At 36.5% G+C, this 23,435-nt stretch overlaps 3 protein-coding genes and 1 non-coding gene across 9 annotated transcripts in view; 2 read left to right on the forward strand and 2 right to left on the reverse strand.

Annotated features, from left to right (window-relative positions):
• znf1086 (zinc finger protein 1086) overlaps positions 1–23,435 on the forward strand; it is an 893,143-nt gene that overhangs the window by 858,153 nt on the left and 11,555 nt on the right. The window lies entirely within an intron of this gene.
• Positions 1–23,435, forward strand: part of si:dkey-220a11.5 — a 765,979-nt gene that overhangs the window by 450,384 nt on the left and 292,160 nt on the right. The window lies entirely within an intron of this gene.
• Positions 1–23,435, reverse strand: part of LOC141381532 (uncharacterized) — a 400,463-nt gene that overhangs the window by 9,934 nt on the left and 367,094 nt on the right. The gene's annotated exons all lie outside the window — the stretch shown is intronic.
• Positions 1,988–22,114, reverse strand: LOC137491226 (uncharacterized). Of its 2 annotated transcripts, XR_015483415.2 has the most exons (4): positions 22,075–22,114; positions 21,603–21,749; positions 2,405–4,084; positions 1,988–2,361 (listed from the first exon to the last, which is right to left on the reverse strand). XR_015483415.2 is itself a non-coding variant. In XM_087249146.2 (3 exons), the coding sequence occupies exons 2-3, from the start codon at positions 21,685–21,687 to the stop codon at positions 3,108–3,110; spliced, it is 1,062 nt and encodes a 353-aa protein (XP_087105272.1). In that variant the 5' UTR covers positions 21,688–21,749; positions 22,075–22,114; the 3' UTR covers positions 1,988–3,107. The 2 variants fall into 2 exon arrangements, 1 of the variants encoding a protein (XP_087105272.1); XM_087249146.2 differs by having other exon boundaries at positions 1,988–4,084.

Genomic DNA, 23,435 nt, shown 5'->3' on the forward strand with positions numbered 1-23,435 from the left:
TACAAGTGAAGACCAAATACAGCTGTCTCGACAGACCAATAACAAAACTCTGTCTTCTACAAGAAACGGAAGACGATATAACATGAACATTTTACTTTTTGTTTTCCCTTGAAGCAAGAAGGATCAAGAATTTTCCCTTTTGAATGTTTTCATGTCTCTATTCATATTAATGTAATTATTATGTAATAATTAGGGGCTGGATTGTAGTAGACATGAAATGGTTAACGTGTCACGTGATTGTGGTGGAGGGTCACTGGGGTTACGTAGTGCGCTTATAGGTGGCACCTGTTCATTCACAACTTAGGAAGGAGAGAGAGAGGGTGAACGGGGACGCGGTACTCTTTGTTGACCAAACAAACACAAACAAACTCAAACGAAATCAAACTTAAGCCTGAATCAAAGTCTACACTGTCAAAAGATCAAGGTATGTTTTATATTGGAAAATAAACGAGTGATGACATTGGAACGACTTCTTGCCTTGTGTAAATTTGATGTTTGCGTCACAAAACATGTGTCTGGTTTAGCCTCTCAGCTGTAACTCCACGTAGCCGCTACATGCACAAAAATGTAAAGTCTTTAGATGCAATAATGTGTTCATGTGTGATTGCAACTAGCAAACAGATTTTGACTGCATTAGTAACTACACAGTTACCTTTAAACAAAAGAAGATGCAGTATAACATCAAATACTCTCAGTTCATCTTGGACTTAGAACACAAAAAACGTTTTGCTGTTTTTTTTTTTTTTTTTCATTTTTTGATTTTACGCAAAAATACCAGCAGTTGTGGTTGCCAGTAATCTGCTGTTTTTAACATTCATAAATTCATTTTACAGAATTCTTCTGTTAAAAAAACATTCCACAGTCTGTATTTTTTATCCAACTCACACTGCAAATTTTAGATTTGGTAGATTTAACTACCTTAGAGTTAAAATTAACACTCTCTCAATGTTTATATTGGAATCACTATAAAAGTGTTAAAATAACACTTTTGAAAGTGTTAAAATTTTTAACACCCAGAGTGTTAATTAGCAAAATTATTGTGTAAAATATCTGTTAAATGTATGTCAAAATACTAGCAGCTGTGGTTGCCAGTAATCTGCTGTTTTCAACATTTTACATTCGTAAATTCAGTTTCCAGAATATTTCTGTTAAAAACAAATCCCATAGTCTGTATTTTTCATCCGAACACACTTAAGCCTTAAATCCCAGAGCAGAATCCTCACTAGTGTCCTCACTACAGAGGGCTGAACACTCAGTAATGAAGTTAATGAGACAATTAAGTGTCTAATTAAAGGAGGATTGAGAATTATTGATGAACAACTGTTAACAGCGGAATCACTGGAAAGAAAAACACAAGCCAAAACCAAAGATGAAATCAACAGAGAAAAAAAGAACTCCAAATAAACTAATGATCAATAAAAAATGTTATTTTTCAACATCTTTAAAACAACTCATCACATTAAACAACTTATCATGGAGCTTCACCTATTACTGACCTTTGACTTGATTTCGGTCATGTGAACAAAAGCTCTTAATGAAATTTCTGTTGTTCATTTGAAGTCACCATGATGGAGGACAGAGTCTGCTTTAGTCAGGCTCTTCAACTTCTTGCTATAAAATATATTTTATTTTAGCTGCTATAGACTTTAGTGTTAATCATACTAGTTATACATATAGCATAGAAAGCCAAAAGAAAAATAATATGTCAGTCTGAAGAGATTATTTATGATATCAAAGCCATCTTCTCCTGCTTGTTTTCCAATTCAGTATCATATTAATTATGTGTAAGTCATACATAATATACATAATTTAAACCGTTGAAGCTCCAACAACTGATGACTTATTAACAGGTTTAAAAACACCATTCACAATGAGAATGTGATAAAAGATAAATAAAAATCAATTAAAAAAACAACCCAGAATAAAACCAAACACTACTGAAACATTACCTCCCAAAAACAACACAAAATAAAGGAAAAGAAAGAGATTGTAATAATAATTAATTTTATTTGTAGATGGCGCCTATCTAGACACCCAAGGTCGCCTTACAATAAGCATCAGTAGTCAAACAAAAAAAATAAACATTACTAAAAACAATCATTGACCAAACAAGTTAAAACGCAATAGCAAATATAAAAGAACATAATAAAAACATGATAAAAAATGTTAAGTAAAAGCCTGCTTAAAAAGATAATTCTTTAGACTTTATTTAAAATTGTGAAGACTATCACTGCTCCTAAGATCTACTGGAAGTGAGTTCCATAGCCTTAGAGCCATAGAGCTAAAGATCTGTAGATCTATAGATCTGTCTCCCATTGTAAGAACATAAAGCTGCATAATTTATTTATGCTGCAATGCATGCTGGGAGCTTTGTACTATGCTGGCACCCAGCATGCATTGCGGCATGAACTATGCAGCTTTTTTTCTTTTTAGCAACCACGGTTGAGGTTTATATCCTGATTCTTGATGTCTGTAGCTGCATGCCAAATGGCACGCTGTACACTCATGCACTATGCACTTACACACTCAACTGGATAGTATATGTATGTAGTGTTATCCCAAATGGCACACTAATGTTTTTTTTACTAAATGGAAATTCAAACCGTTTCCCTGATGATGTTTGACGCTTGCCAAATCAGTGAAATAAACAACCGAACTATCAAATTATACCTGCCGTAACATTCGGGAGGCACTATAATCACTCTCGTAGGAGAATTTTGCTTTCATCATCCAAAATAAATAAAGTTATTCAACATGTGCGTCCGATAACTCCGCCCCTTCCACTACGTAAGCAAACCTGCGGTTTTGCTTAAACCTAGTGGACTAAACTAATAGACTAATTTAAGGGCCAGGTGAATGAGGGTGTAGGGCAAGATCAGACACTCTGATTAGTTTATCAAATACAAGGGTTTATCTACCTAAATACAAGATAGATACATGTTACTCTGTATGACAAGGAGGCAAATCAGCTTCTAAAGCTGAGAGGGTTATTTTACCTTTATCTAACTCTAAAATTTTAACACTTTACTCTGAATTACCACAACACTTGAAATTTAACACCAATGAATTTGCTGTGAATGGATGTCTATGGGGAGAAAAGTCCAGTGTTACCGCGGCTTAAGTGCAAGTAAATGGTTACTCTGAATGGTGTGGCTCATCATGTGTTTATTAAGGTGTGATGATTGGCTGAAACTCTTCCCACACTGAGTGCATCTAAATGGTTTCTCTCCAGTGTGGATCCTCATGTGTTTTTTAAGGTTTGATGATTGGCTGAAACTCTTCCTACACTGAGTGCATGTGAATGGTTTCTCTCCAGTGTGAATCCTCGTGTGTAGATTAAGGGATGATGATAGGCTGAAACGCTTCCCACACTGAGTGCATGTGAATGGTTTCTCTCTGATGTGGATCATTGTGTGTTCATTTAGGTGTGATGAGCGGCTGAAACTCTTCCCACACTGAGTGCATGTAAATGGTTTCTCTCCAGTGTGGATCATCATGTGTTGTTTAAGGTCTGATGATTGGCTGAAACTCTTCCCACACTGAGTGCATGTAAATGGTTTCACACCAGTGTGGGTCTTCATGTGTTTATTAAGGTTTGATGATTGGCTGAAACTCTTCCTACACTGAGTGCATGTAAATGGTTTCTCTCCAGTGTGAATCCTCATGTGTAGATTAAGGGACCATGATAGGCTGAAACTCTTCCCACACTGAATGCATGTGAATGGTTTCTCACCAGTGTGGATCATCATGTGTTGATTAAGCTGCCATGATCTGCTGAAACTCTTCCCACAATCAGTGCATGTGAATGGTTTCTCTCCAGTGTGGATCCTCGTGTGTTGATTAAGGTGCCATGATCTGCTGAATCTCTTCCCACAGTCAGTGCATGTGAATGGTTTCTCTCCAGTGTGGATCCTCGTGTGTTGATTAAGGGATGATGATTGGGTGAAACTCTTTCCACACTGAGTGCAGGTAAAATGATTCTTGTCTCTCCTTTTTAAAATACCATCAGTCTGTAAATGAGTTTTTTCCTCAATTTTGACATGATGTTCCTCCTCTTTACTCTCCTCATTCTCTTTAATTAGGTCTGAAAGAAATAAATAAAACATTAGTTTTCATTCTGTAACGAATATGGCAGCTTACCATTCATCCGCCCACCAGAGGGAGCTCTCTCCCGAATATTGACTGGGTACTTTCTCTGTGGTACTTCCTGGTAGCCACCATATATAAGCACACTGCCTTTGTGTGTTCATTGCGAAGTATTGCCAGTTTCACTGCCTACTAAGCGGTTTCCTACTGCTATTTCTGCCATTGTTTTATGACCTTTTTCCTGCTCTTTTTGACCACTGTTTTTGGATTTTGGACTCTGCCTTGTTTGCCTTTTCGGACTGCCTTTTTGTTTGCTTGTTGTTGCCTGGTTCATGATCACGATTCTGCCTTTGTTTGATGCTAGTTGTTTGTTTAATAAACCTCCAGCTTTTGGATTCAATCCGCCTCCATGTCTTCACCTACGGCTCCCTCACAGAATACTTCGCCTAACATCAATCCAGCGGAGGTTTCTAATTTACAAGCAGCTTTCAATTATAAAAGCGAAATGCTATCTGGGTATCAGGAACAGTTGATGCATCTAAAGGAGGCCAACGACCGTCTCACACAGTTCATCCATTCTCTCCCTGCTCCTCAAAGCTCACCGGTAAGACTAGCATTACCTGATAAATTTGATGGTTCGCCAGAACTTTGTCGTGGCTTCATTCGTCAATGTAAAGTCTTTTTTACTAGTCAGCCTGAAACCTATACTCATGATACTAAGAAATGTGCTGTAATGATGTCCTTATTAACCGGACGAGCTTTAGACTGGGCCTCAGCTGTTTGGGAGAGTGATTTACATGTACAGTCTTCGTTTAACCATTTTATTTCTCAACTCAATGAAGTTTTTGGTTATCCTGAAGGAGGACAAGACATTTTTGAACAATTACTAGATCTCAAACAGGGAAACCGCACTGCTGCAGATTATGCTATTGACTTTCGAACACTAGCTGCACAAAGCGGTTGGAATGATGTGGCTCTCAAGGCTGTATTTAAACGAGGACTGAATGCACAATTACAAGCTGAATTAGCATGCAAAGCAGTTGATCTGTCTTTTAATGAGCTTATCACTTTAGCCATTAAAATAGACAATCTTATGCGCAACACTCCACGCTCACGCCGGGTTTTACAAATCAAATCTGAACCTGCCATGACAAGTCATGATGCCCCAGAACCCATGCAGATTGCCTCTACCCGCATCTCCTCCAACGAGAGAGAACGACGGCAGCGGGAGAATCTATGCTACTATTGTGGAGGTGAAAATCACCAAAATGCTGCATGCCCTCTCAAGACCAAGAAGAACCATGCTCCACAATATCATGTGAGTACCATTGAAATTTCCCATCGCCAAAATTTTCTTTTGGAATGCAGAATTGAATTTGATACTGCTGTTCAATGTATTTCAGCATTAGTAGACTCTGGATCAGTGGTTAACATCATCAATCAAGAACTCACGGACAAACTCAAGATTCCTACAACTCCCTGTGTCCCAGTAATCAACATAAACACAATAGACAATGGCCCTATTGGTTCTGGAATTACTGCTACCACTGCACCAGTGTCTCTCCAAATTGGACTATTTCACAAAGAAGCCATCACCTTCTATGTAGTCCCTTCATGCAAGTACCAAATGATATTGGGCCATCCTTGGTTGGCCGTTCATGATCCTATCATTTCATGGAACCATGGTGAACTCACTCAGTGGTCAACTTACTGTATTAACAATTGCCTAACAAAAACGTTGTAATTTCCCTGCCTTTTCACCAGCGACATTCAGATCGCCCTGCACCACGTCCAAGGGGTAGACCTATGAGAAGAACACCAGGAGGTGTTCATAGAGGGGGGGATTCTGTAACGAATATGGCAGCTTACCATTCATCCGCCCACCAGAGGGAGCTCTCTCCTGAATATTGACTGGGTACTTCCTCTGTGGTACTTCCTGGTAGCCACCATATTTAAGCACACTGCTTTTGTGTGTTCATTGCGAAGTATTGCCAGTTTCACTGCCTACTAAGCGTTTTCCTACTGCTATTTCTGCCATTGTGTTATGACCTTTTTGCCTGCTCTTTTTGACCACTGTTTTTGGATTTTGGACTCTGCCTTGTTTGCCTTTTCGGACTGCCTTTTTGTTTGCTTGTTGTTGCCCGGTTCATGATCACGATTCTGCCTTTGTTTGATGCTAGTTGTTTGTTTAATAAACCTCCAGCTTTTGGATTCAATCCGCCTCCATGTCTTCACCTACGGCTCCCTCACACATTAAGTCTTAAAATTCTCATCAAAAGCTGAAAAGTGAAAAGACACTGGAAACATTGGCTACACACACTGTAATTTTGATGCACATTGAATTTGGAATAAATCAAATCATATTTTGCTTGGTCCATTAACATGTACACATTTCAGCAGAATCAATTCAATTCATCTTTATTTATCTTGTGCTTTTACTATGTAAATTATGTCAAAGCCACTTAACATAGAAGTTATAGTAAATTGAAACAGTTTTCAGACTTCCTGACATAATTAATCATAAAAGTCATTTCGGTCATGTTAATTAGACAGATTTGAAAGCTGTAAATGGCCTATTTTTATTCGTAAATATTTACAATTACAACAAAATGTTTTTTTTTTTTTTATGTGTTAAGCAGACAGAGAATACTTGTTAATTCTGTGCCTGACTGGTTAATGCATCAGAAAAAACGTTCTGGGGTAACAGCTGACCAAACAGCTGAATATTTGCCTCGCAGACATGAGACATATCTGTACAGCATCTGCATAAAGGCTGGAATGTGCACTTTTCCCCTTGTGTGCTGTTGGGTTATTTTCATCCATTCTGGGGTGATTTTGAGGCTTAATTTGGCCAAAACTTTCTCTGAGTTTCAGCAAACGGACTGATATTTGGAGACATCTTATTTTGACATTTTCTGGGAAAATACTTTGAAATATAAAAAAAATCACCACACTCTGGGCAAATTTACTCCCTTTTCTTTATATTCATGGCTGTTTTTTTTCCATTGGCCTCGATTATAACAAAATTTTAAGGATTGCAAAGCCATGACAGTATATAATCATGCATTTATGATTGTTGGTGTTTTCTTTGACGACAGTCAACATTGTTTAATTGGTCTCCACCCATGGGATGGCAAAGAGGAAATGGGTCAGAGAATAAAGGAAGAGGAGGAGAGTTAAAGAGAACAGCATTATGTGGTGTGCGTAATAAAGAGAAGTTAACTGAAATGTTGCAGTGCGGGGAAACGAGTAGAGAAACCGGGTTGAGACGAGCAGTGAAAAACTTAACGACTGGGTGTGAGAAACACTGTGTCTTGTTACTGAAGTGCTTGTGATGTCTGTGAATGAGTGCATCACCAAAGAGTTCAGAGCAGTGTGTCTGGAACAAAATCATCTTACCGATTCATCTCACTGGCATGAAGTCAGTAGCCTACTCAGCGGCTGGGGTCGTAGACGCCCTTAACCTTCACACCCAAACCTCCACATTCACCATTCCCCTCGCATTTCCATTGTCCCCTTAACTTCATGGGTTAGAAGCAAAAGGTTTTTTTTTCTTTCCCCAAATTCTCATTTTATTTCTCTTGTTTGTTTTTCCTTGTACTAATATTATTCATTATTTTTTCCCCATTTTCAAATGTGACAAATCTGCTGGCCTGAATCATTTGCGTTTTTTCCTTTCACTTTCATTTGAGTTATAAGTGCTGAGTGTTTTGTTTTTCATTGTGATTGTTGTTATATTGTTTGTTTTGGACTTCCAGTTAGAGCTGCGCCATGTAAAGACGCAAACTGCTGAGGTCCTCATGTGAAACTTAATTTCGTTTTATATTGCTTTCATCCTAAATACTATTACCTTAAACCTACCTATACTGGAAAATAAGTGTTTATAAGTGTCGGAGTCTAGCTGTAAATCCGCTACTAGCCTTTATGCTAATGCTAACCCTGAAGAGCAAGCTGTATCTAAAGGCTGATTTATACTTCTGCGTCAAACGCCGGCATATGCTACGGCGCTGACGCATAGCCCTTCGCCGTGGCCGTCACTGACGTGCACCTCTCAACAAATGTAACTACACGTCGCAACGACGCGTAGCGTAAGCTCTGTGATTGGTCGGCTTGGTAGCGTTGACGAGTCTGGGCGGGACCGAGAGCCGCGCGAATGGCGCGAGTGATTGTTTACAAGCTGTGGAGTCCCGTGAAGGAGCACCGGATGGAAAGTTTTGTTTTGTGTTTACCTCATAGTTAAAGTTGTTGCACGTCCGCCGGTTCCTGCCTCAAAATGAGCGAGTTTGAGCCACTTTTACATCCCGGAAGTGTTCAGGAAACGCAAAAAAGCAGAGAAGAAACTCGACACAGAGAAACATTTACACCTCACTGCCAACTAGCGTTTCGGAAGTGTTAATGCAGACTAACAGAGACAGCGCGCAGAAGTATAAATGCACAGCTACGCGCGTTGCATGCGCCGTGGGTTACGCCGGTCTCCTGACGCAGAAGTATAAACCAGGCTTAAGAAAGCTCCGGCGAGTGATAACGGCGCGGTCCGTCAAGCTATTGATTCACTAAAGGGCGATTTGATTGCTTAAATTGAAGAAAAGGCCATTGCACAGTCAAATGAACTTTGGAATTAAACTGACCAGCTTCGGGCAGAGTTATGCAATGCTGTGGAGCACACAGCAGACGCGTGACGGAATTTGTAGGCGGCTTCCTGAAAGATACCCTGAACCTGGAGAAGACTTTACTTCTGGACCGGGCACACCGCACTCTACGCAGCAAACCAGTGGACGACAAGGAACCGCCACGCACCTTCGTAATTAAATGCCACTACTTTTCCAAAAAAGAGAATATTTTGAAGAAAGCTATTGAAATGAAGGCAATCACGCCAGTACACTGGGCTGTCAAAGACAATACAAATGTTAATGTCACTCTACGGTTAACTTTTAAATTACCACTATTGCATGTTTATTGTTGTTATTTCTAGTTCTTAAGTATATTTAGTCAATAATAGGGTAGCTTTGTAGTAAAACATCAAGAACTGTGCAAATTGTTTTGAATGTGAGGTCCCACATGGTAAGCTAGTTAAGAGTGGGAGTAGCTGGAAGTGTGTGCAAGTTTACACGCAAGGTTTCAATATTGTCTTGTTTCGTGTTTATAAGTGTATTTACAATCAGCCCTTTTTTTCTTCTTTTTCCCTCTCCTTTCTCTCCCCCACACATCCCCCTACATACAAAACCCACAGACCTTTCGGATACTCCTGATAAATGTTTTCGACAGCCCTCCATAAAATGAATGGAGTAAAGACAAACTTTACCAGTTGGAATGTGCAGGGGCTAAATCACCCAGTGAAATGAAACAAGGTGTTCGCATATCTTAATTAGTTAAAATTTGATATTGTATATTTACAGTAGACACATCTGTTGAAAAAAGACTATTCTAAACTTAATAGAGGAGGCTATACACAAAGATATATTATTCTAACTTCAATAGTAAAAGTAGGGATGTTGCTGTACTCACACATAAGAAAGTAGTTTGTTATGGAGTCAAATGTGTTGGATAAAAATGGCAAATATATAATCTAAACTTTTAACATGTCTGTGGTCCTGGCCAATGTGTATGCTCCTAATTGGGACAATGTAAAATTTTTCAGTGATTTATTTTCAATTTTGCCTAGTCTTTACACACAATTTAATTTTAGGAGGCGATTTAAATTGTGTTTTGCACCCTATTTTGGACCGCTCTAGCTCTTCGAGTAATACATAAAGTTGGCAAGCACAATTTATCAACTCCTTCCTTCAGGCATATTTTGTATGTGACTCTTGGGTCGGTTTTTCAAAACGTTTAATTTGGATAAAATTTATCCGGATTTAGTAATTCTGTTTTTGTGATCCTTAATCACGTAATCCAGCTTACTTTTTGAGCCAGTTTTTCAAAACAACATCGGATTGGATCGATCTGATCCGGATAGGAACTTTTCAGGATCACTAAATCTGGATAACCAGTGCTCAAACAGGATAGGACATCACAATGTAGAACTATAGATATGTAAAGAGCGACAAGTAGAATAGCCAGCGTGGGGCCAATATAACTTTATTTTTATTTGAAATGAAAACTAAAAATAATTTAATAATTATTAAAATAATAATAATAATAAATAATAAAAACAAGAAAAACCCCACCCCATCCTATTTCAGCAGTTCACTCATCTGAGACCTACAACACTGTACATTGAGGATATTTATAATAAGTTTCAAATATAGATGTAAATCAAAAAAAGACTTAATGTCAAAAACTCCACAATAATTTCAGACTTCCTCATCTGATATGGAGAGAGTAGCTTGTCTGAGCGTAGCCTTTAGGAGGCGAATCTCAAGTCATTGGCCTTGGTTTGCTGCAGTTAGGTTAGAGTCAGTTGTTTCTCTGCCAGACGAAGCTGTGCTTCTGCCCTTTCAGTCTCTTTTTGCAATTGTTGAAAGTGATTTAAAAAAATCAGCGATTGCCATTCTTTGCATTTTTTTGTTATTCGGTAGTCATTGCATGCATCACTAATAAATATTCTAAAAACAAAAATATTTTCCATTGTGATGTGTATATATATATATATATATATATATATATATATATATATATATATATATATATATATATATATATATCAATTAGTGACAGAATAAAGTGTCAATTTTGACAGCTGTTTGCTGTAGGCCTATACTGATAGCCTATATGATAAAGCCAATAATCACTATAGCCTGACAGATGAAAAAATAAAATTAAAACCTTATGAATAAATAGTATATCTCGTAAGATACTGCATGATCCAAAAATAGTATTATTTAATACATTTTTAAAGTTTTCATTACATTTTGGGCATAAAATCCACACTAAATCCACCCTTCTAATGGGATCAGTTTAATCCAGGTTTTTGGATCAAAGTGATCCAAATCCTAAAAAAAAAGGTCTGAAAAACCCAAAGTAAAGGTTTGATCCAGATCAAAACCAAGATTAGATTACGTGATCTAATCCGATCAGGTAATCCGTTTTTTCTTTTGAAAAACCCATTTTCAAGATTTGATCCAATCCCTTATCCAAAATCCTAGTGGATTACTTTTGAAAAACCGGGCCCTGGAGATTTAAATATTAATCTTCCGAGCAAATTTCCTTCTATTTACCAGTGCACCAAACTTATTCCAGGATTGACCATTTTCTCCTGGACAAACAGTTACTTCCCCTAATGTCAGAAGTAGATTATGGTAGTATTGTTAATTTAGACCATTGTTCAGTCTCACTAAAGCTGTTTTCCAGGCACTGTAATCCCCCAACGTACATGGCGGTTTAACTCGAGACTCTTGGCAGACAACAATTTTGTAAAATTTATTGATCCTCAAATTGATTTCTTCTTTGAGACAAATAAATCCCCAGAGATAAGTTATCGCATCCTATGAGGTACTCAAAGCATATATAAGAGGACAGATTATTTCATTTTAAGCTAGTGCAAATAAAAGAAAGTCAAAACAGTTTACAGAGATTATGAATAAAATTAATACAATCGATCAGCTCCCCTAAACATCACCTTCCGAAAAGCTCCATTAGAAAGACTTATTCTGCTAGAAGAATATGACTCCTTAACAGATAAAAATGCAGAGGATCTCCACGTAAAATCATGCTAGATTCATTATGAACATGGGAAATGAGCTGGCAGGTTATTGTGTTACCAACTGAAACAATCCTCAGCAGCTGGTTTCATAGCAGCAGTTAGTAAGGATTATGCAGTATTATTACTGATCAACAGGGAATTGATGATCAATTTAAAAGCTTCTATGAAACTCTTTGCAGTTATCTGAGGTAAACGAAACTGAACAAATTAAGAGCTTTTTTAATTATTCAGAATTACCATCCCTCAACAATTCAGATAAGTTGGCATTAAAGGAACTATAACACCGTCTGAAATCAAAAATGCAATCAAAAAATTGAATACCGGAAAAGCACCAGGCCCTGATGGCTTCCCAGTCGAGTTTTATGAGAAATTTCTTTGCCAAGCTTACACCCCTGTTGTGCAAGGTAGTGCTGAATCTCTTCTCGGATTCACTCCCCTTATCTTATCGTTTGATCAGCTAACTCTGCTGCGATCATGGCTGAAGTGCTGGCAATTAGATTGTCATGAGAAAGTAAAATTGTCATGAGAAAGAAAAATCTGTCAGATCAAACTGGTTTTATAGTTGGGAGACAATTATCTTACAACCTTTGTCATTTATTAAATATTATTTATTCACCTAAAAATAATACCAATAACTAAAAATAACAACATTTTCTTTATATGTCCATAAGACATTTAAAAGAATAGAGTATATCTATTCATTTACAACGCTTAAAAAAATCTGGCTTTGGCCCTGGATTCTGTTCCTGGGTTAAAATGTTATATTCCAGGCCCCAAGCATCCATTCAAACAAATAACATAATTTCTAAATGCTTTCCACTCTCTAGGGGAATGAGACAGGGCTGCCCTCTGTCCCCTCTGCTCTTTGACATTGCCATGGAACCTCTTGAAACTGTATTAAGGAACTCAGATGGCTTGCAATGAATTTTCAGAGAGGGACAAGAACATAAGCTCCTGCTATATGCGGATGATCATCATCTTTTTCTGTCAAGTCCAGATACTTGTATTCCAAAAGCTTTTACAATCATTTCAGAATTTGGAAATGTTTCCGGATAAAGTCAATCTAGCAAAGTGTCTCCTTTTCCCTATCAATCAGGCCCGGATTGGCTAATCGGGAGGACCGGGAGAATTCCCGGATGGCCGGTTCGTTTTTGGCCGCGAGGGCCAGTGTCCCTAGCTCCAGAATCTGTTGCTTTTAGCAGCCACACTTTTTAAATTAATTTATTTATTTACTTGATCACAGTCTTCTTTTTCATTATTTTACCACAGCTCTGCTCTTTATATATATAACCAGCCTGCAGGTTAATGATGATAGAACTCAGATGAGTCACTCTACAACATACAACTGTTGTGGTACAGTGGATAGCACGTTAGATTATGACGCTGCCAATCCGGGTTTGATCCTCGTCTGAGTATGTTATTATTATTTTTTTATTATTGTTAAGACATATAATACTGTTAGGGTTGTTGAACATTTGAAGCTATAAAGCAGCTGTTTTCTCAAAAAAAGATGTGATAGTGTAATTATAAACTGCATTGGAAATGACCTTGTTTTAATATAGTCAGTCGTGAACTGAGGTGGGCCGGTGTGAGGCTTGAAACTTCAGGGCTGAAAAGGAGTCCCACTCCGGCCCTGCCATCAATGATAGAGCACAGCAAATGTCCTTCCAATCCTTTCCATTTTCAGTAAGTCTTGATACATTGGTATATCTGGGAGTGAGTGTGACATTTAAATATAAGGATTTGTTCAATAATAATTTTAAAACAACTTCAGACAAAGCTAAACGAGACATGACGCGGTGGTCAACTCTTTCTTTATCTTTGGCTGGGAAGATCAATTCCATTAAAATGACAATACTACCAAGATTTCTGTTTCTATTTTAGACCGTGCCTGTTTTTAATCTCAAGTCATTTTTCAAGGCGTTGAATAATTGTATTTCTACATTTCTCTTGGATAAGAAATTTCCTCACATAAGAAAGGAATTCTTGGAAAGAAGGAAGAGGGTGGATTTACAATGCCAAATTTATTTTACTATAGGATATATGCCGAGCTAGTGTTGTTCCTAAGGCTAAGCGATTTTTTAGATTAATTCGAATTTACGTTGTAAGACAATTTAATTTTTAATTAAATCGAGATTTTTTAAAATAATATATATATATATATATATATATATATATATATATATATATATATATATATATATATACACAATATAAACATTAGATGCATTATAATTGCACCAGTGCGATTTGGTTCACTCTCTATTACCTGACTGTCTGTCTGGGTTTTAAGTCTGGTAGTGACGGACAGAACACAAAGACTGGACAGCCTATTTTAACCCAATGCATAAAGTTGTGGGCATGCATCGAATAGCTGGTGCAAGTACTCTACTTCACCACTGCCTGACGAAGCGATTTACTTTCAGACTAATGCAACAAGTAAAATCCTACATGACTCCACGCTTTACTAAGTCACGTCTTTGTGGATTGTCAAGACATATTCCCTTATCAAGTCGATTAACTCGATCTCTCAACATGTATGGAGGATGTAAAAACCTGCCAAACCACCAAAGCACGTAAAAACCACTGATCTTCGTTTGAACCGCGCTGATCGGATGAAATCAGGCTGGCTTCTGTTTAGATCAGACAGCCTATACAGATCACACAATCTCAATAAACACCATGTAAATGTATAAATATTTCGATAAGTATTGTTAATGGAATATTTATAACAATATGATCTTGCTTTTGGTTATATGTCGGCTTTGAGCTCTTTACGCACGCACTCTCTTTCTCACACCAACTGGCACATGAGATGCGCTACAAGAGCGCTATACACTCTACATGCACTGGTAAGATAACAGGTGCTAAAGTCCACGGGACTTATTTGTTACTTGTTCTTATTTTAAAATGCCTTTTATTTTTAAAACCGGGTAACATAATCTCCCTCAGAGGTATGGGAGTTTAATAAGGTGGTGTGCAGTAACCAACACCGCCCTGAAAGATTACACACTGCATATAGGCCAACAGCTCTAGTGTGTTATGAATTGCATGTTTTTAATGACAGGGAGACATGCTACATTTAGTTTTTATTGTAAAATATCAATAATAATCCAGTACACAGTGAAATAATAATTTTTTTAAAGGCCTGTCTATTGGCGGCATATATAGCCGTTAAGCTTAAATGGACTAAGCATATTTTTATTAATATTAAAGCACAATGATACAAACTAGATATCCGTTGTTTTTTGTTTTATTCATTTCTGTATACTTTTATCAAACGAAAAATGCAATGAATTGTTTATTTTGGCTTTCATTTTATTCGAATTTATATAATTATTAGGCGACACAACTTTGGCTCTGATTGCATTTACAGATATCCTACAAAAAGACTTTTTCGCTCAAAAACATTTATGCCTGTTAATTTCAGTGCTGTATTTAATCAAGTAATTATAATCAAGTGCAAAAAAGAAGAGCTGAGCTTTGGAAAAAGTCCTAGCTACAGTTGCCGCAATGGTTGCTTGTTTCTCTGCAATTGGCTGGTCAGTGCTAAATCCCTTTTGTTTTAATAAAAAATAGGATTGTTTATTATTAAACATTGTGAGATGATGGTCGCGTGATTTTTAAAATGAGAGTATGCGTTGCGTAATTATGGCTATTGATCTTATCTACCCGCGACCCACCCATAGTTAAACATCAAGTTGCCGACATTTTGATTACCTGACCAGCGGATTGAGGACAGGACTTTTAAATAAGAAAGAATCGCACATACCAGGGTTTTATGCATCCCCAATATGCAATGCCAAGAGAGTGACTCCATAAGGTAACGTACACTGCACACATTTTGTATAATGTGAAGTTGTGGACGCATAAGCGCAAGGATAACTAGTCCTTTAAATGTCCATGCTTAATCAGTAAAGGGCCATGAAACCCCCTCGTTTCAGCAGGGTGTTTTCACACCTCTTCTTTGGAAAAAGTCAGAAAAGTGGGCGTGTCCAGCTCTGTTTAGGGGGGAGTGTCGGAGGAACTAAAGTGGGAGGGTGTGGGAGTGTCGATTTGGGCACGCGCGAGTTTCAGAGTCAAAATACACACACACACACACACACACACATACATACAGGAGAATGTGATGGTGTTTAACCTACATGGACATCTGTAGTCGAATTATTAGCCAAATTATTAAATGGTGGACTTTAACTGCAGTTTGGCTCTTTCATTCAGGGAATTCATTCATGCCCCTCGCGACACACGAGATATTTGATTCGAGGAGCTGCTCTAAGCGTGTATTTTTCATGCAATGTTTTATACCGCACGGCGAATGAGAGAAAAAACCCTCTGCATTTCCCAGAAACTTAGATGCACACGACAGGTAGTGTCAGAAAGCCGCGCGTGTTATTCCGGTCACTAAATGCGGTAAAAACCCTACACGAGGTTAAAGTTTGGTTGTGGTGCTAACGTGTTTACACTCTGTGCAATAGTTTATTAGATACGAACAAACTGAATAAACAAAGAGCACTGGTCGCTCACTTACCAAATCTGTAGAGACAGGACAATCACCAGCAACTAGAGCCGCGTCTTTATGAAGAGAAGACTACAAGCGAATCCGGATCTCAGCGTTTGCAGATGAGAACAGCTCTCAGGTAAACAATAATCCTCCTTAGACACGTAAGTTATTGTTGTCGCGCGTCGCGTACACTGTAATCCACACGTGAGTCTGAGCTCTCACAGAGAGAAAATGAAAACGAAACTTAACTGCAGCAAACTATAAAAGCAACACTTCACGCTTGTTTTGCCAACACAACGTGGCGTCTTTGTCCTGAAAACACGGTGATAGTAATGAATATTAATGAAGTTGCACAATAGAGTGCGCTGATTGGTTTGACCCAAGCCTTACTCATGCATTAATGCAACAAACTGTAAGACGTAATAAGACTCACTCAGGCACAGACGCCCAGTCTGCACGCTGGAATACACACTATTATGTCATGACCGTGACGCAGCTTCAAAAATTAGTTTCAAACAGGAAGTACGAATTTGCTTAAAATAACGCAAAAACAACCAATTTACACTTTTTGGTGAAATATAGGTGTCCTAATAGTGTTTTTAGCAGTGTGGGACACATATACGACTGTCAACAGCTCAAAAAATGTGTTTTGGTGTTTCGTGACCCTTTAATAGATAAGGTCTGGATTCGCAGGGTTTTCAACAATGTGTGTATTTTTTAGGCTTTGAACAGCCCTCTGTTAAAAGACTTTTGTGTTCATCCTTGCTACAAGCAAAAAAAAAAAAAAAAAATACACTTCATCGAAACAATTTATATGGCATAGCCATTAAAAATACAGTGTTTTACATTGGCATACAGTTTACCGGAAGAGCTTAACCCAGGTTTCTGGCAAATTAAAAGTCCTATTAGCATGCTTCGGCATATATTCTATTATTGGACGGCCAATATATACAAACTGATTATAAAAACACTGTTCTGGCTTTCCAACATTTGTAATGATGAGGCCCCACTTTGGCTACTGATGGAACAGCACACGTCTAATCCAGTGTCTTTATGTTCACTACTTTGTGCTTCGATTCCAGTGAGTAAACAAAATTCTACAAAAAACCCAGTTATTAATGGATCACTCAGAAAATGGTCACAATTCAGACCTCACTTTAATAATAAACAAGCATTGTCTTCTGCTCCCATTTTGTTAAATCCGTTATTCCCTCCCTCTCTTATAGATTCAGCATTCCAATGATGGTCTAGGAAGGGAGTTAACTTTGTTAAGGGCCTGTTAAAGATGGCATATTTATCTCATTTCAACAGTTAAGAACAGACATTGAGATTACCCAGTCTAATTTTTTAGGTACCTTGGGGTCCGTAGTTTTGTTAAAAAAAAGACTTCTCTCCTTCACTGAACCAACCAGAAGCATGCTGGATAGATGAATTGGTAAACATAAACCCATATCAAAGGGGTATGATGTCCATGTTATATGAAGAGATCCAAAGAACTGCCTCCCATTCCCTAAATCATATAAAGCAAAAATGGGAAGACTAACAGGGATTTGAAATATCAGATACAGCCTGGCAATATGCCATAGAAGTGGTACACTCATCTTCTGTATGTATTAGACATGGTGTTTAAGGTGCTTTATAGGCTTCACCTATCTGGGAACAAGCTGGCAAAAATGTATCCAGGGTCAGATTCATCTTGCTCCAGATGTGGTTTGGAGCCAGCAGATCTGAGTCATATGTTCTGCGGATGCCCTAGATTACATAGATTTTGGACCAATATTTTTAGATCATTTTCATTTAAATGTAATAAAAATATTAATCCTAATCCTTTGACCTCAATTTTTGGTATAGTGCCAGAAGAGTGTACCTGTTATTTAATCACGTAGAAATCCTTGACTATTCTTCTTTATTGGCCAAACGCCAGATTCTTCTCAGGTGCAATAAAACAAACCCGCCATCAAACAAACATTAGATATTACAAGTGTTATTACATCTTAAACTCGAGCACTTTAATTACACCATCTGAGGCTCTACAAAAAAAACTTTTATGAGGTTTGGCAGCCTTTCCAATCCTACATTGAACGCTCAGGGGTTATTATATCCTAAGTGAGCATGCTTCTGTGTGTGTACGCGCTTAGCCTCAGAGACGAGTAGAGCACACACATCTAACGCCATCTTAATGCGAGCGCTTTAATGGTCAAATACATGCACATTTGTGTCAGAGCGTGGTGTTTAGTGATTATTCATATTAACCCTCATTTGTGTAATAAACAAACAAGCTGAGAATCAAAAGACAGGCGAAAGAGAAACCATATCAGAGCAGCACTATTCCTAAAGTGACAGCGTGCGATATTCCTGCTGCCGCCTGAGAAAATCCCTCACTGCTCTTGACTGCAGGACTTTTGTGGCTGAAGTTTTTTTCTTACAGTGAAGATGCTTAAAGTTTGTTTCATATTTTTATTCTATTACATTTATTTTCCTTTCCTCATTTACAAGGAGGAAAATAACTGTGCATATATACAGATAAAATCCGAATTATTAGCCCTTCTGAATTATTAGCGACCCTTTCCGACCAATTTCCGTTTAATGTTAAGATTTATTTTCAACCTATTTTTAAACATAAAAGATTTAATAACTCATCTCTAATAACAGATTCCTTTTATCTTTGCTATGATGACAGTACATTTTATTTTACTAGATGTTTTTCAAGATACATGCATTCAGCTTAAAGTGACATTCAAAGGCTTAATTAGGGTATTAAGGCAAGTCCTTGTATAACAGTAGTTTCTTCTGCAGACAATCAAAAATATATATTGCTTAAGGGGGCTCATAATATTGACGTTCAAAATAGGTTTTAAAATATTAAAAACTGCTTTTATTCTAGCTGAAATAAAACAAATAAGCCTTTCTCCAGAAGAAAAAAAATGTTATATGAAATACTGTGAAAAATTCCTGAATTTGTTAAACATCATTTGGGAAAGATTTTTATACAAAAAAATTGTACTGGAGGGTGAATAATTTTGACTTCAACTGATAATTGTTTTGAATAATTGTGATTACAATTATGACCAAAATAATCTTGATTATAATTTTTCCCATAATCGAGCTGCCATATCATATGATCTCATGTAACAAACCTTTTTTCAATGTTCATACTGGAATTTGTTCAGCAAAAGTGCCTGAGTAGTTTAGGTAGGTTTAGCTTTTTTATTGAATAAAAAGTTTATCCAACTCAGTTATGCGCATGTTTTTATGCCTTTATTTCAAAAGTTATGTACATCATGACATTTCCATCAACCGATTTATTAATTCACAGCAAAATCCTCAGAGTAAAATTTACTCTGTTCAGAGAATATTTGCTCCCTCTCTAAATAGAGAAAAATTTACTCAGCAGCAGAGATAAAGTTAATGAGACAATGATGGGGTTAATTAAGTGTTGATTGAGCACTGATTTTGAACACCTGCTGTTAATAAGGAGAAACAGAAGTCCATATGAGATTTATTCAGAATGAACTGTTTTAGTTATTTACATTTTACAAAAAAAAAAAAAAAAACTTATTTTTTTCCCCTGATTTCACCTTCGTGGAGAAAAGTGGTTGGTTTACTTGGACTCTTTGATGAAATTTAATGTTCAATTTTTTTGCTTGCCATGACAAGTGTATAGTGAGCAAATATGATCAGGTTGACTGACCATGTATTGATTCTTACTCTTGAAAAGAACAATAAGAGATTATGTTTTACTGTGCAAATTATGTGTATTTGATGGTTTATCATATCAGAAACCAAATTCAGTGTTTTTCAAGAGAATGGACCTCAGCTGTGGTGTTATATTAAAACACATTGAGCATCTGAATCACTTTAGAGACACAGACATCAATAATCAGCATATCTATCTCAACAGTGGTTAGAGTTTTTTTATTTTTTGGCTGCAGAGCATGTTAAGACAATCATAAAACATTCATAAATAGTTCCCAGCATGCACTGTAGGGGAAAAAAAACTCATCAAAGTTTAGAGGCATAAGCTGATTCTTTATGTCTGTGTGTTTTAAGATCTGATAAAAGTATTGATGAGCTCCATTTTCCAAATACAGTAATCCTTTTGTGATAAAACATTATTTAAACAACTTAATGGGGCAAAACCAATTTTACTGATTTGACACCAAAGAAAACAATTATCCAGTGTGCAATTGCTCTTATTTACAATTTTTGCCACAATACACAATTTGGCAAACAAAGAGAAATTAACATTTTTTGACATACTTTTAACCAGGGTCTTTCAGGTTTCACCAAGCAAAATGTAAGACTTTTAAAGACATTTTTTTAAGATCGTTATGATTGAATTTTTAGACTCATAAAGGGCTAAAGGCTAAAGAATTTTTCAAATGGGCCAGGTGAAAAATATTTTTGTTTGCCCTATCAAAAAATAATAATCATTTAAAACATTTAATAATACAATATTTACACATTTCTTAGCAAAATATTTTAAATATTGTGTAAAAACAAGCAAGCTTTACTTGTATCCACACACTGTTTTCCAAAATAAACTTTCTTTAAAATAAAAAAATGAACAAATGTTTTAAAAGTTTTAAAAACTATAATAAGCTAAATCTATCCACAACAAACTTTCCAGGTCAGTGTCCTGAGCAGTGAATACATGAAGCACATTTAAACAAATGTTATTGTAAGAAAAATAATTAAACCATTATGATAGAGTTAAAATGGCCTTTTTTAATAAAAATTTAAAGACTTTTTATGGCCTAAAATTTAGATTTTAGAATTTAAGACCCCACAGAAACCCTGTTAAACTCAATAGCCCTGATATTTAGTTATTATAATAATGATAAAATTCTAACTTAGAAACTATCTGTGAGAACTAGTAACAAAAATTACACCCATAAAGAAGTTGATGAAAAAAGGGAATTGTGATCAACGTGACATATGCAAATGGAAAGTACTAAGCCAACACTATCACTGTAATAGCAGATATCTTCTATGAGAATACTGTAGGTCAAATATTTTCAGCTCAGTTAAACTTTTTTAATTTATTGTTTTTGTCTATTTTATATAGCGCCAGTGCTCAAGGATGCTTTACCAACAGCAGGAGAACAAGAAAAGCAATAAACTTGAGAAGGTAGAGAAAATGGGGACTAATAATACATAAAATGAATGACAAAAAACACGAGAACAAGTATAAAAAAAAATAATAAAAAAAAACTCATTCCTGTCTTTTAATGAATGCTTATGTGCGTTTAGGAGAACAAGGCAGCACACTCAGGGCTGCAAGATGGATTTAATTTAGTATTCTTATTATTAAAATATATCTGAATGAAGATCAAATGACTGAGTTGGTGTTTAAGAATGAAAATTAACCTGTTTGTTCCAGCAGATCTTCCCTTTTGACTGTGAATGTTTCTTCAATCTTCACATCTTCACTCTCCTCTTTAATAAACGCCATCTTTATAACAGTGTGGAGAGTCGCTTCAGCAGGAGTTTTTCTCTGCGTTTGGACACTTAATCCTGTTTAAAATTAATAAATCAATGAACAGAAACAAAATAACTTCTATTCAACACTTGCTTCAATGTTTTCTTTATATGAGAGTAATTAACAAAAAGAAATCTGGTGAAACGTTTCATTAAAACACTTATTACACACTTCTCTGTTAATTCAAACAACAGCCTTCGGTTACTGAGAATAAATAGTACTACAAAAATACTATAATAGTTGTATAAAGGGTTAAAATAATATTTCCAAAAGCAGGAACATAGCATCGTATAAAACCCTAAAACTTCAGAACTTTAACTTTAAATCGGTTTATTTTTGTGTAAACGTTTTCAAACAAACCTTTCTCCTGTTAAATTACAGCGCTGAAGCGGCGCCGCCTGATGACGTCACACGCAACGCCAAAATAAAAGTCTTTTTTGTTTAGCTTTTTTGCCACTTCCAGGTGCAGTCATGACTTATTGGTACATTTCTCCCATAGTTTTCACTTTACACTATATCTGCTCTCTCACACACAAACCTTAAATCTAAATATTTTCTTAACTTTTTTAATCCACTTTATGATGATTTGTATATGTCTAACACATTACTTTCATATTAATATCTGAGTCCAAATCTCATCCTCATAATTATGACCTCTTCTTTTCTATTTCTACATCTTCATAGGCCTATATAGTTTCCTTTTTTCCACATAAATTGTTGTCTCTTATTATCTGTGTTCAACGTTTCCTGCCATTGTTTAGCAATATCTTCAGTAATAATATTTAATTTACCTTAACTTACAGAAGCAATAAAGGGGCAGTTCACAAAAATCACAATTCTGTTATTTACTCATCCTCTACTTGTTCCAAACCTGTTTGAGCCTCTTCTGCTGAATGCAAATTAAAAGAATACAGAGACAAAAAACTTTTTTCCACATTTTATTGCACACAAAATGTTCTTGGAACTTGATTACAATTTAACCACTAAAGTCACAAGTCACATGTTTTGACATAGTTTTTGGTTCCTTTTCTGGGCTTTGAGCATCTCGAGACTCTTGCTGTCTATGACAGATGAAGGAGCTCTGAAGATGAGCAAAGTTGTCAGGGGATTGAAACAACAGGTAGAGAGACAATCGTTTTCGAGTGCCTAGCGTACACTATTACACATGCCTTCCACCACTGCTGATATACAGCCACATTGCACTTTAAAAAAAATGTATTCATTTATTTTTTTTATTGCAATAACAACAGGCCATAACAACAAACAGAAATACAAAAACAGATAGAAGGCCACATCGCACTGCTCCTCGTGTGATATTACTCATATATATTTATTCATTTTCTTTAAAGCTCAGTCCCTTTATTAATCTGGGGTCACCATAGTGGAATGAACTGCCAACTTATACTGCACATGCTTTATTTTTATTGACATTTACATTTAGTCATTTAGCAGACGCTTTTATCCAAAGTGACTTACAAATGAGGACAAGGAAGCAATTTTCACAACTAAGAGCAACAATGAATAAGTGCTATAGGCAAGTTTCAGGTCTGTAAAGTCTAAGAAGGGAAGTATTAGTAGTATTAGCAATTTTTATTTTATTTTTGTACAGTTAGTGTGATATTCAGAGAGGCAATTGCAGATTAGGAAGTGTAGTGGAGAGTAAATAGTTGAGTTTTTAGGCGTTTCTTGAAAATAGCGAGTGACTCTGCTGTTCTGATGCA

This window comes from Danio rerio, chromosome 4 (assembly GCF_052040795.2).
Source record: "Danio rerio strain M-AB ecotype USA chromosome 4, GRCz13ab, whole genome shotgun sequence".
Taxonomy (NCBI): domain Eukaryota; kingdom Metazoa; phylum Chordata; class Actinopteri; order Cypriniformes; family Danionidae; genus Danio; species Danio rerio.